At 40.3% G+C, this 17,520-nt stretch overlaps 1 protein-coding gene across 1 annotated transcript in view; it reads right to left on the bottom strand.

Moving 5' to 3' along the window:
• Positions 1-2,088: 2,088 nt before the first annotated feature.
• slc5a10 (solute carrier family 5 member 10) overlaps positions 2,089-17,520 on the bottom strand; it is a 58,630-nt gene continuing 43,198 nt past the window's right edge. Inside the window, exons 10-15 of the mRNA XM_017721011.2 lie at positions 16,099-16,206; positions 15,686-15,836; positions 14,987-15,155; positions 4,924-5,139; positions 3,063-3,153; positions 2,089-2,285 (exon numbers count right to left, since the gene is read on the bottom strand). Coding sequence (XP_017576500.1) covers positions 2,089-2,285; positions 3,063-3,153; positions 4,924-5,139; positions 14,987-15,155; positions 15,686-15,836; positions 16,099-16,206 — 932 coding nt within the window. The remainder of the gene's footprint in view (positions 2,286-3,062; positions 3,154-4,923; positions 5,140-14,986; positions 15,156-15,685; positions 15,837-16,098; positions 16,207-17,520) is intronic.

Below are 17,520 nucleotides of genomic sequence, written 5' to 3'. Positions count from 1 at the left end.
ACAGTGACAATCATTAGTAAATACATTGTTGTTGCATATGTTGTTCACATGTAACTACACCGTTATTAGAGACACAATATAAAGTGGGACCACGTCTGTTATTAAAAACATTTTTCCTTCTCCTGAAAGGTTAATAGGAGATTCCGATGATATTCAACATCTCTGAAGTATCACTGATGTATAGTGCTTAGTACACACTGCCAACTTGCCTCATTAGTAGAGCCAAAGTGTTTGACCTACTTGTTGCGTGAGAAATTGAAGTTTGAAGCTAATGCTGCACCCCAGGCTCATGACTCCTATAGAGAATTAAGGCAAGTCAAGCCTTTTATGTGTTGAAATGAACAGGATTTAGATGAAGATCTGACAAAACTGACAATATGGTCTGGCTCCTTTGACCCAATTCTCCATTAAATATCAAGTCCCTGCAGGTATAGGTATTAATCAGGTACATGTGAGCTGTTCCAAAGTACTAGATAATTCTTTTGAGTAGCATGATGAAACACTTGGAGTCACAAAGTGGAAAGTTCAAAGAGGTTCCCACTAAATTTCAATGCAGTGACATTTAAGGAAGAAAGTAACTAAGAAACACTTACATACACTATATTGCCAAAAGTATGCGGACACCTGACCATCACACAAATATGGGCTTGTTGAACATCCCATTGCAAAACCATATACATTAATATGGAGTTGTCCCACTCCAAAGCCTTCAGGAAGGCTTTCCACAAGATTTTGGAGTCTGTCTGTGGGGATTTGTGCCCATTCAGTCAAAACAACATTTGTGAGGTCGGGCACTGATTTTGGATGAGAGGGCCTGGCTCACAATCAATGCTCCAGTTCATCCCAAAGGTGTTTAGTGGGGTTTAGGTCAGGGCTCTGTTCAAGCCACTGGAGTTCCTCCACACCAAGCTCATCAAATTATGCCTTTATGGAGCTCACTTTGTGCACAGGGGCACAGGAAGGGGTCTTGGAAGCACATAACTCTCTAAAATGTCTTTGTATGCTATAGTCTTAACATTGCCCTTCACTAGAACTAAGGGGCAGAGTCCGTTCATCACTCTAGTGAAGACTGTTTAAACTGCTCCAGAGTCCATTGGTGGTGTGCTTTACACCACTCCAGCCTACACTTGGCACTGCGCAGAGGGATCTTAGGCTTGTGTGTTTGAGGGAAGTCATGGGCTGGAGGTTAGGGAACCAGCCTTGTGACTCGAAGATCGCCGGTTCGATCCCCTGAGCCAACAGTACGTGACTGAAGTGCCCTTGAGCAAGACACCTAACCCCCAACTGCTCCTCGGGCACTGCGGACAGGGCTGCCCACTGCTCTGGGCAAGCGTGCTCACTGCCCCATAGTGTGTGTTCATTAGTGTGTATGTAGTGTTTCACTGCACAGATGGGTTAGATAGCGGAGGTGAAATTTCTTTGTGGGACTAATAAGGGTCACTTAATCTTAATTAATCTTAAGCTACTCGGCCAGGAAAACCCATTTTAGGTAGTTTCCCCATGCATGCTGAGACTGCCTTGGAGCATACCATCATGACACATGAAATAATTATCTAGTGCTTTGGAGTTGGACTGCAAAAGAAAGTGTTTCCTCATGGGTTGAGTAATCTGTTCCAATGCTAGACCTGTTTCCTGACTATGAAAGCATGAAAATCTATGCAGATGCAGGAACAAGTGTAGTGTAGCTGTCATATCAAAGCCTTACACCCATTTTAGACCATTTAAAACCACCAGCTGTACACTGGGTGAATATTTCATCATGAAAAAATCTCTTTATATTAATGTACATAAAAGTTGAGAATGTTTTTTGGTTTTCTCCTGAAAAGTTACAATTTCGAAGGTAGGAGATTTTGTTATGAAAGCAGCAATTTAAGTTCTATACCTTCACTCCTGTAAAACCTGAATATGCACAGTTAAGGTTTCCTTGCCTGACTGAACTCATAATTGAATTATCTTATTAGTCAATTTTGGTGCGTTAGAGTAAGATTGTGCAGGGCTCTCTAGAGGATGAGTCTGAGAACAGATGTAATGCTGTGTTTTGCTTCTGGAAGAGAGTGAATAGTTTCAGTGTGCGTTGGTGTTTGCATGTTATGCGTAATAAGCATAAAGGAAGATATTAACACACATAAGAATAATCGCATTGACACAACAGAACCGGGACCAGAAGGGGTCTTCTCTGATGCTGTGTATGACGGCAGGTGGAGTCCCTGGAGAACTGCGGCTAGGCCGAGGACTACAAAACCCAGGAGCACGCACACACTTCCCCCTGCGCACAGACTCACACCCTGTAAACAAGAAGAGATAGAGAGACAAGGAGAATGCTTGAGTGCCTTGCGAAAGAAGGGAACCACTTCCAAGTGTTGCTTTTATTGGAGGAAAACTAGGGGAGAGAGGAAACTAGGAGAAATGGCTAATGCTGTTTCAGAGACACAGACAATTGCACACAGATCAGGCATAACATCATGACCACCTCCTTGTTTCTACACTCGTTGTCCATTTTATCAGCTCCACTTACTGTATAGCTGCACTTTGTAGTTCTACAGTTACAGACTGTAGTCCATCTGTTTCTCTGATACTCTGTTACCCTGTTCTTCAGTGGTCAGGACCTCCATGGACCCTCACAGAGCAGGCACTATTTGGGTGGTGGGTCATTCTCAGCACTGCAGTGACACTGACATAGTGGTAGTGTGTTAGTGTGTGTTGCGCTGGTCTGAGTGGATCAGACAGCAGTGCTGCTGGAGTTTTTAAACACCTCAGTGTCGCTGCTGGACTGAGAATAGTCCACCAACCAAAAATATCCAGCTAACAGTGTCCTGTGGGCAGCGTCCTGTGACCACTGATGAAGGACCAGAGGATGACCAACACAAACTGTGCAGCAGCAGATGAGCTGTCGTCTCTGACTTTACATCTACAAGGTGGACTAAAGTAGGAGTGTCTAATAGAGTGGACAGTGAGTGGACACAGTGCTTAAAAATTCTGATCCACTCAGACCAGCACAAGACACACCAACACAACTTTTTGATATGTCTTACGTTATGCAGTGAGGTACACATGTATCATACCTTCTGTTCTGCGACTGGGTGTAGATATTTTCTGTAGTGGTATATCTCTGTCAGCATTGTTCTTGAGGGTCCACCAGGTGAGATTACATGTCTAAAAAGCACATACACATGCAAACATGCTCACTTTTATATAATCCAAAAATAAAAAGGAATAGGGTGTGAAATGCTAATAAAAACACGAGGCAGTGATTAGAAAACTATTTTCATTCCCTTTTAATATTGAAAGCAGTACCAAAACACAGTACTTGTTTTCTTTTTATCATTACATACTCATTCCAAATTTGATGGGCATCAAAAAAGTTGTGATGGGAGCATATTCACCATATTGCACCATCTTTCCTTTTAGCATGACTTCAATATTTTTGTTGTCATATTTCATAATATGCCATGTTTTCAATGAGAAATCAGTAAGTGTGTCCCTGAAAAAGATGTCGTCTTGAAGGCAGCATATGCTGCTGCAAAATGTTTCTCTAGTTGTTAATGTTGCCTTCACAGATATGCAAGATACCCATGCCATTGGCACTAATACACGTCTGTACTATGAAAGACCCTGGCTTTTGAATTTTATGCAGGTAACAATCTGGATGATGGCTTTCTCCTTTGGCCTGGAGAACACAACGCCCATCATTTCCATAAACAATATGAAAAGTTGACTCATCAGCCCACAATACACATTTCCACTGGGCATCAGTCCATTTCAGATGAGGGTGAGCCCAGAGAAGTCAGTGGCGTTCCTTGACGCTCTTAATATGCCTTTATGTGTGTGCATAGTACAGTAATGCATCGTATGCAGCAATGAAAGGCATTTATTGACAACACGTTTTTTAATGCAGTGGCGTCTAAGGTATCAAAGGTTGCAGACATTCAGTCGTGATTTTAAGCCTTGCCTTTTATGCACTGAGATTTCTCCAGATTCCCTGAATCCTTTGGTAATATTCTGCAAACTGTTGGGTTATTTGCTGACTCATGGCAAAGTGGTTAAGCCTTGACCTATTAATTCTCATAGAGGACTATGCCGTTCCTGGATGCCCCTTTTATAGCCAAGCATGACTGTATCACCTGCTTAAGATGTTCTTTGAACATTTCACAGTGGTCCTAGTCTTAAATTGCCCCATCCCAGCTTTAGACTATTATTTAGATTATGCTCCAAGCATTGATTTCAGAATGACTGCATATTTATAAAATACAATGAAGTTGCTGTTAAACATCTTTTTACCGTTTTTATTATACAGGCGAAAATGGATCAACAAATCACTGTTTATTGTTTTTATTTGCATTTCACCTATTATTTTAGAACTGAGGTTTGTATTTGAATATCAATTGCAAAGTACATTTAAGAGCTTTGAAGTAAACTTGGTAACACTTTAGTGTAGGATGCTGTTCATAAGGCTATATGACACCTACATAAGCTTGTCATGAGAACTGACATACCCTACATAAGTGTTAATAACTGCTTATTCCAAAAGGTGCTATTCACTATAACGGTTATATGTGCCAGTTTTTATCAAAATTAGCTAAAGTAGCTTTTAGGACAGATGCTGCCTATTGGAATAAGCATTTATAAACATTTATGTAGCATTATGTCAGATGTCAAGACAAGCTTATGTAGGTGTCATATAGCTTTATGAACAGCACCCTACAGCAAAGTGTTACTGTAAACTTCTTTTACCAAAGTTGCCAAAAAACAGGGATGTAGAAATCTTCAGTGTGAATATGATTCTTTTAAAACTTACTCAATGGATCTTGATATCTCAAATTTCATTGAAGTATTATTACATTCAATTATAATTAATTTCAACGTTTCAAAACTGATGCAGTTGAATTACCATGTTCAGATTAACGCTTTGTCATGTGTGCATACCTGTTCCTCGGTGGGTGGAGGTGTGAGGAGGCTGACCACTACAACGACAATAATCGTAAGGAGACAGAGGATGATGGCGAAGTGGAGATAGTGGACACTCCTCAGGACAGAGGGGGCGGGGTCAAATACACCACAACGAGGGGGTGGGAAGGCAAACTCCAGGACCATCCTCGTGACCCCAACGGCCAGGCCTACCATCAACCCCCAGAAAGCTCCCTTACACACAGACACACAACAAGGTCAGTTCATATTTATCATCTAACCAAAGATATTCCTTACAGGTATTCTTGACAGGAAATTCCCGGCTTAAAACTAGCATTTAATATGTTTATTGTTATGCTATGTAATATTTTATAGAGAAGCATTGCATCTCTGTGTCTCATCGGTTTGAGATTCAGAGTTAATGTAGTTGCATCTCTTTAGTGTTTGTATCAGACTTTGAAACATGTTTACCACTGTTTACCACTGTTACATCACATTCCCTTTTAACAGAATTTGATAAATGCTTTGGAAGACACTAGTTGATCTACTTGGTGGACATTTAACCATTCTTCTGTTTTTCAGGTGTTCAGCTATGCAATAGTACGGAGCCTTCATTGTCATATTTCATAATATTCCTTGTTTTTGATGGTAACGCTGAAATTATTATGAATGTCTCTAAAAAAAGACGTTTTCTAGAAGGCAGCACATATTACATCTATTGTCTAGTGTTAATGGTGCCTTCACACATGTGCCAGCGACCCACTACCACACCCCATATCATGACAGACCCTGGATTTTAAACTTTACACTGGTAACAATCTGGTGCCTTCACAGGTGTGCCAGCAAGTCACTACCACACCTCCATATCATGACAGACCCTGGATTTTAAACTTTACACTCGTAACAATCTGGTGCCTTCACAGGTGTGCCAGCAACTCACTACCACACCTCCATATCATGACAGACCCTGGATTTTAAACTTCATGCTGGTAACACTCTGGATGGCCCTTGTCTTCTTTTGCGTGGAGAATACAATGTTCCATATTTCCATAAAAAAATCTGAAAGGATGACTCATCAGGTGACGGTACACGTTTCCACATAGCATAACTTTGTCTTTTTTGTGTATTTGTCTTTTACTGTTTTCTCTCCCTTCAATATCCAGCATGCATTTAAACAAAAATACATCAATTGAGAATTCCCCCTACAGACGTGATAATTAGCTTCCTAGCAGTACCATCAATAATCATTAGCCAAGAAAAATATTTAAACTAGCTTCCCATCACATATCTGCCCCAAAGCATTTGAAGCGTTTCAAAAATTCCTTGCACTTTCAAGACATATCATCAGAAGGGGTTTTCCTGGTCGTTAAACAGGAAAATCTCACTCTCAGGCTACAGTAGCACCACTGCAGCGAGTAATCATGCTTAAAACAGCTAATACAGCTAATGGTTATATTCTCCATTTTTCCTCGGTCTCAATTTAAGTGAATACTTCTGTGAACAACTTAAACTCTTTAATCCAGGTTGCTATGCTTACTCCTTTTTAACAGCAGGCTTAGAGGATATCTCTGAGATAAAGGAGCATGTAAAACAGAGAAGAACAGAATGTGGCTATGAGCATAGGAAACCCACAAGCCACTGTGACTATGAAATCTGACTTCCTTCTGCATTCGGCAGCAGTAAAAGAAATTAAACTGCCTGCCTATGGAAATGCCTCAAACTGCTTGCAGTTTTTCAAAGAAGGGCATCAGTCTGAATCAGATGAGAATGAGCCCAGAGAAGTCAGCAGAATTGCGCAAAAGAATCCTGTATATTACAGTTAAAAAATCAGTTCTGAAAATGCAACTACAGTAAAAATCCTTAAATTTACAGCTATTTGCATTTCTTGAGCCCTGATCTCAACCCCTCTAAACACCTTTGGGATGAATTGGACCATCAACTGTCAGGCCTTCTCATCCAACATCAGTGCCTGACCTCACAAATGGGCACAAATTCCCACAGTTACACTCCAAAATCTTGTAGAAAGTGTCCCAGAAGAGTGAAGGGCCGCAAACTTCATATTAATGGCCACGGTTTTGAATGAGATGTCCATCAAGCTCACAATTCATGTGAAGGTTAATCTCTTAAACATTTAATTAGACATTACTAAGATACTTGTATCAATGCTTGTACTGCTTTCTCTTTTTCCGTCTCTCATTCTGGTAGCATTGTTATCCACACAGGCAGACTTTTATTTTCATGCCTCAACAAGAATGCAACCCAGGCAGTTCAGACTATAAAACACTTAACATGCATCTACAGGTAAGCAATTTTTAGCAAAAGTCCTGATGTGTTAGGACTTTGTGACAGATAAATAACAGTGTGTCATGTAAGCTGTAAAACTTGACTGCACACTTTAGAAAAGAGTATAAGATAAAAGTCACAATTCAAGGTGCTGGTGTCTTATGTAGCTTGAGGTTGTTCAGCAGTCCATGAAAAAACGACTTTACGGAAAACATCCTGGCCCTGAGTATTTGGAGGTGCCTCCCTCTAGCTAGAATGTTACAAAGTTTTTTTCTGTTGAGGGGCAGCTTGCTATGGAGGCCTATCTGCTACTAGACTGTTTTTTTCAGGACTGAGGGCCCACCATTAGCATTAGTATAAAAGCAATGACTTGGCAAAACAGGCAAGTTTATGTTACAACTCGTAATGGTTTTGAAGAATGCGTGATATGATTTAGGCATGCAGTTTGTGCAGTGCTAACTGGAGGGTGTCAGCTTTCATTACTTGTTAGCTACATTCGCCTCGAAGCACCAATTCAGAACTAAAGAAACAAATTTCAGACAACAAACATGTCTTAGCTGATCAACTACAGCTCATCTCACCACAGAACTCGCTCAATTCTAGCTAACAGAAGCTCTGCTGATTCAAGTTTAGACAATAAGTCAAGTGTTTGGTGTTGGACTTGACAGAATGCCAAGCCCAAACTTGTTGTGTGGTGTTTGGATAGGTAGGTTGCTAGCTAGGCTTATGCTAGCTGGCTCCTCTCTTTTAGTTCACTTAGCAAGGAGGCTATAGAGCCAAACGCCACCGTATGTGTTAGATTTCACTAAATGCTCTGGTCAATCAAATGTAGACGATAAAAAACAGTATATCTGAGAGATCGTCTAATCTTACATTTGTGACTTTTTCCTGTCACTTTTGCTATGATCATATGCAGTCATACAGCTTCCATACAAAGTCTTCCACTACAGATAAAGCTTTAATCTTATGGACAAAACAGCACTGCATACAGTAAATGTGGTGTCTAAAGGTGAGAACCAAGACAGCACCCTACACTACACCAATAAGAGTCCTTGGGCAAGACTCTAAACACTACCTTCACCTACCTGTGTAACTTAGTCAAATTTTAAGTCACTCTGGATATGAGTGTCTGCCAAATGCCATGAATTTAAATGTAAATTGAAAACAACGTGCACGTAGTTTCATGTATGCTACATTTAGCTAATTTAGCTAAAGTTGTCACCTAATCTGGCTGACCTATTAGTAAGTTACAGATCTTATTCTTTTAAAACTCACTAAAACTTCAGTTAGCTGATAGCAAGAGGATAGTGGACCACTGTAGGCCGACTTATGGCAAAGTCAGTGGTCCACTGGTGTTTTGCTCAGCATTTTCCGGGCGGCCCACTGTTGGTTACGCAGAGTCAGAGACGCAATTCAACTTATCTTTGCTCATTTTCCATTTACAGTCCAGTTTACTTATTTTTCTTTCCTTCTTTTAGTAAATAATTTTAATCCAGCTCAGTGTCAGCAACATTTACTATAGAATCATTTTATATCCGGTCTAGTCATTATTTATTTCTCTCAGTTGTTTGTAATATTTGTCTAGTTATTTTCCAAAATAAAAGTCTATAAATAAAAGTGCATTTAAAATCTGTTTGAGAAAATTAAAAACTAGATAGAACCCAGCAACGACTCTACTTCCTGCAGAGACTGAAGAAGGCTCATCTCCCCCTCCCATCCTCACCATGTTCTACTGAGGGACTGTGGAGAGCATCCTGAGCAGCTGCATCATCGCCTGGTTTGGGAATTGCACCGCTTCGCAAGACCCTACAGTGTATAGGGAGGACAGCTGAGAAGATCATTGTGGTCTCTCTCCCCTCCATCATGGACATCTACGCCACATGATGTATCTGGAAAGCCACTAGTATTGTGGTCGACCTCATCCATCCCACACATGGACTTTTTTCACTGCTGCCAACTGGCAGAAGGTACCGGAGCATCCATGCCATCACTGCCAGACTCTGCAACAGCTTTGTTCCTCGAGGTTTTTAAACTCACAAGGACTGAGCTAATACTAGCGTCCACCCCCCACCCCCCCAAAAAAAGACTCTACACCCTCACCTCTTTTGATGCTCTATTTGCGCTACCTGAAACATTGCTGCTACACTGTTTCACTCAGGTTTGTCTACCTCATTAACTACTGTGTTTATATATGTCATCTGACTGCGTGACTCACAGATGACAGCATGTTAATATCTCTGCACCTTATTCTCACTACCTCATCTCCAGAATGAGTGCTATGTCGGTGCTGCACTGTCCTCTGTTTACTGTGTCTAATGTCTGTTTAATTTATCGTATTTATTGTATCTAGTGAATTTTTTTGTTTGCACACGATGTCTACATGTTCACACTTGGTACTTTTGTTCCTTGTTGCACCGTGACGTTCCTGGAGGAGCGTAAGTTCACTCCACTGTGTACTTGTACATAGATGGAATGACCATAAAAGCCTCTTGACTTGAGCTTGTTTGCAGGACAGTTATCTGGGTGGTCCAAGGGTGGACCAGCAGTGGCAAACAGTAGGTGGGGTGCCGACCGTATTGAGCTAGCGGACCTTATATGTGCTTGCTATCTGGGTTGCTATACAAACTCCAGGTTAGTCAACTGTTTTAAGTTACTTAGCCTCTTTAATCCTTTTAAGCACCACACTTACTGCATGTAGTGCTTCAGTTCTGTTCTTCAGACTGATTTTTTTCCCCAGCATGACAGTCACGTATAAGTGACAGGTTTTGAAGCTGTGCCAAAGTGACAGGTTTTCAGTAGAGTTTTCCTTATACACAAGGCAAAGCCTGCAGCTAATAAAGTATGAATGCACATGTCTCACCCATGAAAGACTGAAATGATTTTTTTTTTTTTTTAAAGTCAGTATTTAAGATTGGCATGGAATAGCACATCTAAGATATAAATAATTTTGAAATACGCAATGAAGTTATCGATTTACCTAGTTTCAGGCCTCCACATCGCACAGTGGTGTCAGTTAAGGTTATGTTTGTGCTTACCAAATAATTATCCAATAGCTTAATATAACAAACTTTTATTTCAGTTTATAATGAACTAAACTGGTTAAATGCTACCATTTCACTCAGAATAACTACACAGCACTTAGGAAATTGTTTCACACATAGACCCAGTGAATACCTAGAACGTGTTGGGCATTTAAAAAAAAAAAAAAACAGCAGCAGCAGCAGCAAAAAAAACCCAACAACACATGCCCAAAAGTATTTGGACATTCTCAAAAACTGAATTCAGGTTTTTCAACCAAATTCAATGCTAACAGGTGTACCTAATCAAGCTCATACCCACACAATCTCTGTAGACAAACACCAGCAGTAGAATAAGTCATACTGAAGAACTCAGTGACTTAAAATGTAGCAGTCACTAGTTACCACTTTCATAAATTTCTGCCATACTAGATCTACCCCTGACAACTGTAAGTGCTATTATTGTAATATGGAAGTGTCAGCCATGAAGAAGTAGACCACATAAACTCACAGACGGAGGGTTGCATAGCATAATACACATAGAACCACTTAATACAGCGTTCCAAAAAGCAATGTAAGCACAAGAACTTTGTGTCAGAAGCTTCATGAAATGGGTTTCAGTAGCTGAGAAGCTGCACATGAGCCTAATATCACTATGCGCAATGCCAAGCGTGGTGTAAAGCATGCCTCCACTGCACCGTGGAGCAATGGAAACATGTTTTCTTGAGTGCTGAATCATGCTTCACTATATGTCCATCTGATGGATGAATCTGGGTTTGGTGTTCGCAAGGCTTGGCCTGAACTGATTTGCCCTAAAGCACACAAGTCGTGCATCATATCACCTCAACTCACAAACAGAAACCTTCTCAAGAACTTCAGAGATCATACAACCACACCGTTAATTAGGAGGTTAAAGCTGACAAACTAGATGTCAAAACTTTCTCAGAGTGTCTCATTTCGCATGTTTGACATTTGAACTCATGAGGAGATCAGATGTTCTCAGGGAATTTGAATATCTCCAGTGATTGTATTCGTGAGCTGACACCAGCTACAGTAATGAAGTCTTTCTTACATACATACCACAAAGTGACAGATAGCTCTAATGTGTTTTGAACGTCTGCTTCTGTCAGCTTCGTGCTGAAACGTTTCCTGACCATAATCTCCAGACATTCTGGTTAGTCAACCAATCGTCCCACTCCACAAAGACAGAGTAGACACAGAGACAGTGACTGATCGAGTGAACGTCTGGGTGAGCAAGTGAGGGAGGAGAGAGTGAAAATGAATCAGAACAGTGCAAACAGATTAGTAAGGCAAATTTGTATGGGTCAGACAAAGAGGCTAGTTATTCTGGTTATAGAACCATTTATAGGGGAATTCAATCGAAATTCAACCGTTGAGACTTAAACAAAAGCTTGTGCAGTTGTTTGATATGAAATGTTCTGTTCTAGAGTTAACGCTGAACCAGGGGTCACCATGTCTACAACATATATAGCCATTTTATTTATTATCCAAATCCACCACTGAACCGACCCAGACAGCAAGCATATATCCCTCATTAACTTAATAAGTTCGGCACCCCGCTGAGTGCTTGCCACTGCTGGTCCACCCTCGGACCACCCAGATTACTGCCCTGCAAACAAGCTCTAACTAGTTTTTAATCTCCTCAAACAGATTTTAAATGCACAGAGACTTTTATTTTTGGAAAATAAACTTAGACAAACATTACAAACAACAGAGAGTAATAAAATAATGAGTAGGCCTGATATAGAATGAATCGATAGCAAATGTTGTTGCTGATTAAAATGATTTACTTAATTAATTTACAAAGAATACCTAAAGAAAAGAAAGAAGGAAAAATAAGTAAACTGGACTGTGAGTGGAAAATGAGCAAAGATAAGTGGAATTTTGTCTAACGCTGAGCAAAATTCCAGTGGACCACCAGCTTTGCCATCAGTAGGCTACAGTGGTTAAGATAAAACAGTGTTAAATCTGAAAAAATGACTTTCCTTTGGAATGTTTGTTAAAAACCTTCACGTGTGGCCATTTGTTAGCTAGCTGGTGAGGTTAGCAAGCTATGTAAACACGTTAGCATAACCAAGCTGCCCACCAGCCTGGCTATATAGCACTATGTTAACAATGTAGTTTGGTCTACTGACGTTAAATGTGGGGATAAAATGTACAAACTCTGTTAAATACAAACCCCCAGCCACAGCACACACCCACACGGTTGGTCAGAGTATGCTGTGGATAGCAAGTTTGCTAACTAGCACACTTGCTAATTCAGCTGAAGAGGTTCACATTCCTTTAAACCTACTACAACTTCTCTTGGTTAGCTGTCACAGTAGCTGGCTATGGACCGTTAATGACAGTAAAATAGTGGTAAAACTGAAAAAATAACTTTCTTTTGGGGGCTTTTAAAAGAATTCACGTGTAACCATTTGTTAGCTAGCTGGTGAGGTTAGCTAGCTAAGTAGACACATGTTAGCATAACCAAGACGCCCACCTGCACGGCTATATAGCACGGTTTTAACAATGTAGTTTGGGCTACTGATGTTAAATATGTGAATAAAATGTAAACCTACAAACTTTATTAAATACTTGCCCCCCAGCCACAGCACACAACTATGTGGTTGGCCAGACTGCTAATTAGCACACTTGCTAAGTCAGCTGAAGAGATTAGCTAATGTAGCTGACAATCACATTCCTTTAAAACCTACTACAACTTCTCTTGGTTAGCTATTACACATTGATATGGACTGTTGATGAAGGTAAAATAGTGGTAAAACTGAAAAAATAACTTTGCTTTGGTGACGATTTTGGCTTAGGACACCCTGCGCGTGCCTCTCCGCAAGGAATACATTTTGAAAAAACATGTGTTGGTCCAAAATCTTATGTCAAAGCTATTTGCTGTTGTCGTAACAAAATCTTTGACGTCTTTCAGTTTTTGACCTAATTTGAAAATACCTGTTTTATTTACACCATGTGTAAATGTCATGATGAATGGACCAATAGAAACAGCCAAAAGTTACTTGGGATAAACGTCTGGTTCCATTGACTTACATTAAAAGCAAAGTAGGTTTTCTCCTTCTCCTGTAAAGTTACCATTTTGGTTTTGTTTCTGACAGCTGCATATGCAAAACAAGCGTCAGGCAGTGCATTCATGAACATTTCAAGTGATAACGTCCTTAAAATTGTTAAACTCTTCAGACGTCTGGTTCCTATCACCACCACTGTGAAAGATTCTGACTCTGTAAGTTTCTCTAGAACAGAGCATTTCAGATCAAAGCACTCTGGGTGGCTTTGTTTACATCTTAACCAGTTAATTGTGCACAAATGTAGAAAAACCTGTGGAATTCCCCTTCAATACTGTATAGCATGGCTAAATGTCACTGGTCAGTATCTCATTATGTGATAAGGCGTATCACATAATCATGCTAAAGAGGGGACTCCAAAGCGTCTAGGCGTATGAGGTCATGTCCTCTCTGATCTTCCTCCCCCAGGCACAGATCTCACAAGCCTTGACGAAGTTTACCTTACCCGCCCCATTCCTGAGCTTCTTTGCTCTCTCTCTCTCCCTTTAAGTGAAAAGCTTGTTTACACATCATTTTTTGTGACATGTGACAGTAAATCATCTGCAAACTTTCTCCGTCCTTGCCTCCCTCCTCCCTGTCTCAGTCTCTCACTCACACTACACAAATGCTGTTCAAACATACAGTATAGCATCACAAATACACACGCCCTCACCTACAGCATAGCCAGAAGAATTTACAGCAAAAACAAACAGATATTTTGCATTCAACTGGATCCTGTGGCATGTGGCATCTGACATGTGCATGTTTATGTCTGTGCTTACCAGAAATGTGGACTTGAACCTCAGTGACTAAATATGTGTATGATAATTGTGTTTATATTTTAGATACGATGTGGATAAGGTTCTCCACTGTCCAGTAGATGTCTCATGTTTGTTCACAAATACCAACAAAGTGCTATGAAGGAACAGTGTCATAAGTGGTGTGCCACAAGGTTCTACTCTAGGACACCTAAGACATTGTCAAATAGTAACTCAACCTGTCAGAGATGTGGATTTGAGTCTCAATGTGACTCACAGACTCATTAAGTAACAGCCTGAGAAAATGTAGGACCTTGTCGCAATTAAAGAACATAACCTTTTCGTTTCCAACGTTACGTGTGAATTTACTGGAAACAGCCCTGTGTTCCCAGAGGTCTGCACCACATCAGCACATTTGGCATTCATGCTAATGGAATCTTTGAGCACATCCTCAGTGATGATGTTCACCTTCCATTCAAATATCCTTTTTAACATAACTTGGCGCCTTGTTTCTGTTTCTTGTGTATTCATGTGTCACCATTTCTTAGCTAGCTGGTGAGGTTAGCTAGCTAAGTAGACGCACGTTAGCATAACCAAGCTGCCCACCAACAGGGCTGTATTACGCTATTTTTACAATGTAATTTAGGCTACTGGTGTTAAATGTGGGGATAAAACGTAACCCATTACAAACTCTATTAAATACATACCCCCAACCACATGGTTGGTTAGACTGTGGTTTGGATAGCAAGTTTGCTAGCTAGCGCACTTGCTAATGTAGCTGAAGTTTTAGCAGGTTTTAGACCACATTCCTTGCCATATTAAACAGGTTTGACAGTGTTTTCCTAGAGTTTATGTTGATACAATGTAAAGCTAACAGCTGTGTGAGACTACCAGGACTCACAGGAAGAGACTTGAGAACATCTCTGGTGTGTCTAGATGAGTGTATACATACCGCCTCGTTGGTTCTTTTCCAGAATACAGCCATCACAAATATCGCAGTAACAGGAGGAGCCAGGTAGCTGGTCACTGACTGGATGTAAACATAGAGCTGGCCACTGTTGGCACTCTGCAGGATTGGGATCCAGACCACACTGATTACCACCAGAATAACAGTCACAATCCTGCAATGAGACACACATATTCACATTCGGTCATCATTGTGGCTGTTAATACCTCTGTTAGTGAGGTTTTACAATAGTTCTTCTGTTGTGACATTCAGGTTTATTTAAACGTTTCATTGTCTTTTGCCCTTCATTTTTGCAAATTGTATTTCTTTCATGTACATCTTAAGCATACTGTTCTCTGTTGTCCATTAGATGTCTCACATGTGTTCACAAATAACGATAAAGTGGTATATAGTAACAGCATTTTAAGTGGTGTTACCGCAAGGTTCTATTTTAGGACCCTTGGCTTTTTTCATATAATAGTGCAATTAAAAACGTCTTGACAGTGTTGCCAGAACTTTATCAGATTAAATAATCAACTCAAACATTTGCTATTCATAAACTGTTAATACCAAAATGTTTCACACCCTATTACCAGAATAATGTTAAATAAACAAAGAATAATAAATGAGTGTAGCAGTACAACATGGCAATAATGGAGGAATGATTTTTTTCAAATTGACACAAATTCACAAATGACCACACACCTGCCAACTAACAGCAGCTCTTTCTCACTCGCCCCCCTCCGATATTTCTTCCAGATGTCCATGGTAAATAGCGTGCTACTGCTGTTAAAGATGGAGGTCAGTGATGACATCAGAGCAGCCATCATCACTGCAATCATTAAGCCTCGCAGGCCTGAAACACAAACACAGATGCATTCGCCTTAAAGCCACAAATGGTTTAAACGACCCATGTTCCTCAAACCTGAGGGCCTGCCCTGACACGCTGAATCAGATGTGAGCAGAACAAACCCAAGAATTTAATCAGCAAAACTATGCAGTGTATAGCATCACCAGGAGCAGGACTGAAAACCACAAGTCTTAACAAACACACACTCGAAACGTTTTCAACTCACAGAGATAAAAAACAAACACATATATTAAGAGATCTTAATTACCACTAGGCATAAGCTCGATGACCAGTTTGGGAAAAGCAATGTTGGAACAGCCAACCTCCGCTCCACACACCTTCATACACTCCTCAGGATCCACACAGCCCACTGAGTCTGAAATTACACACCCCAACATTTTCTGTTTACAGAAAATAAAAGGCACGTTGACAGCTAGAAGACATTTAAGACGAAAAGCAACAACGAGGAAGATCACAGGTCATTATTTCATTTTATTTTTGGCGACATTTAGGCCGTAATAATACATTTCACGTGTGCTACCATGTCAAAATTTAAAGACAGGCTAGTCACAAACCAAACAAATACACAATATATTAATATATTTCACAATGTTCTCCGTTTTCCATTAGGTGTCTCACATTTGTTCACAAATGCTATACAGTAACAGTATTCTAAGTGGTGTACTGCAGGGCTCTACTTTAGGGCTCTTGATTGTTTTCAAATAACAGAGCAACAAAACACTTTCTGACACTGTTGTGTGAACTTCTTCAGTTTAAATGATCAACCCAGAGGTTTGTCTTTGATATACAGTCAATTCCAAAAAATATTCCCACCCCATTACCAGATTATAAATAAAATAACAATAAATAACTGCATTATAATAATGTAGTAGTAATCAAATATACCTTTACTTACAGTGCTGTGCAAAGGTCAGACATCACCCATCGCTTATTTAATTTCCAAGCAAAATAGCCATTAAAACCATTTTTTTTTCAGAAGATATTTTTGATGAGATCAGATATAAGATCATTCAAAGTCACAGAAAAATTACTAGGAAAAAAAATCACAAATTTTCAAAACTGGAATTTACAAAATGATTGAAAGCAACAAGGAAAGTGGGATTCCTAACAACCACCCGGAAGACTTTGTAGACACCAGTACTGTCCCCTTCAGATAAACAGCACTTAAAGCCTTCATCTTTGAGCTTGCTTCAGATCTAAAAGTGTTTGTGTCCATCCTAACACTGAAACAAAAAAGCTGAAAAATGGACTGAGTCCAGACCTGAATGTGTTTGGGATTTATTGGATCATGAGAAGCAGAAAATGCAACCAGCTTCTATGACTGAACTTTGGAGGTGAGTGAAAATATCCCTGCAGATTTACTGGAAGACCTGAAAGCGAGCTGGACGCACTAAATGCTGAAGCAGTTGTATATTTAGTTGTTGAGGCTGAAACAAAAGCTCCAGCAAATCCTGCTTCGCTCATAGTGAAGGTTTATATTTCATGCCAAGCTACTGGACATTTATAACCCTTGCACAGTTGTGTCGTAAAAGAGTAGAGAGGTTTTGGGGGAAAGGACGAGGGACGGGCAAGGAGAAGAAGCAGGCCACAGGGTGAGGCGGACAAAGCCTCAGCCTGTCCAGCACATCCTGGGCTTGTTCCTGCTTGCTCTACAGAGAGTGAATAGCTG

The sequence above is a fragment of the Pygocentrus nattereri genome, chromosome 12 (genome assembly GCF_015220715.1).
Source record: "Pygocentrus nattereri isolate fPygNat1 chromosome 12, fPygNat1.pri, whole genome shotgun sequence".
In the NCBI taxonomy this organism is placed as follows: Eukaryota; Metazoa; Chordata; class Actinopteri; order Characiformes; family Serrasalmidae; genus Pygocentrus; species Pygocentrus nattereri.
Note: the sequence above shows the minus strand (reverse complement) of the source record. Positions and strands in the feature narration are given on the sequence as shown.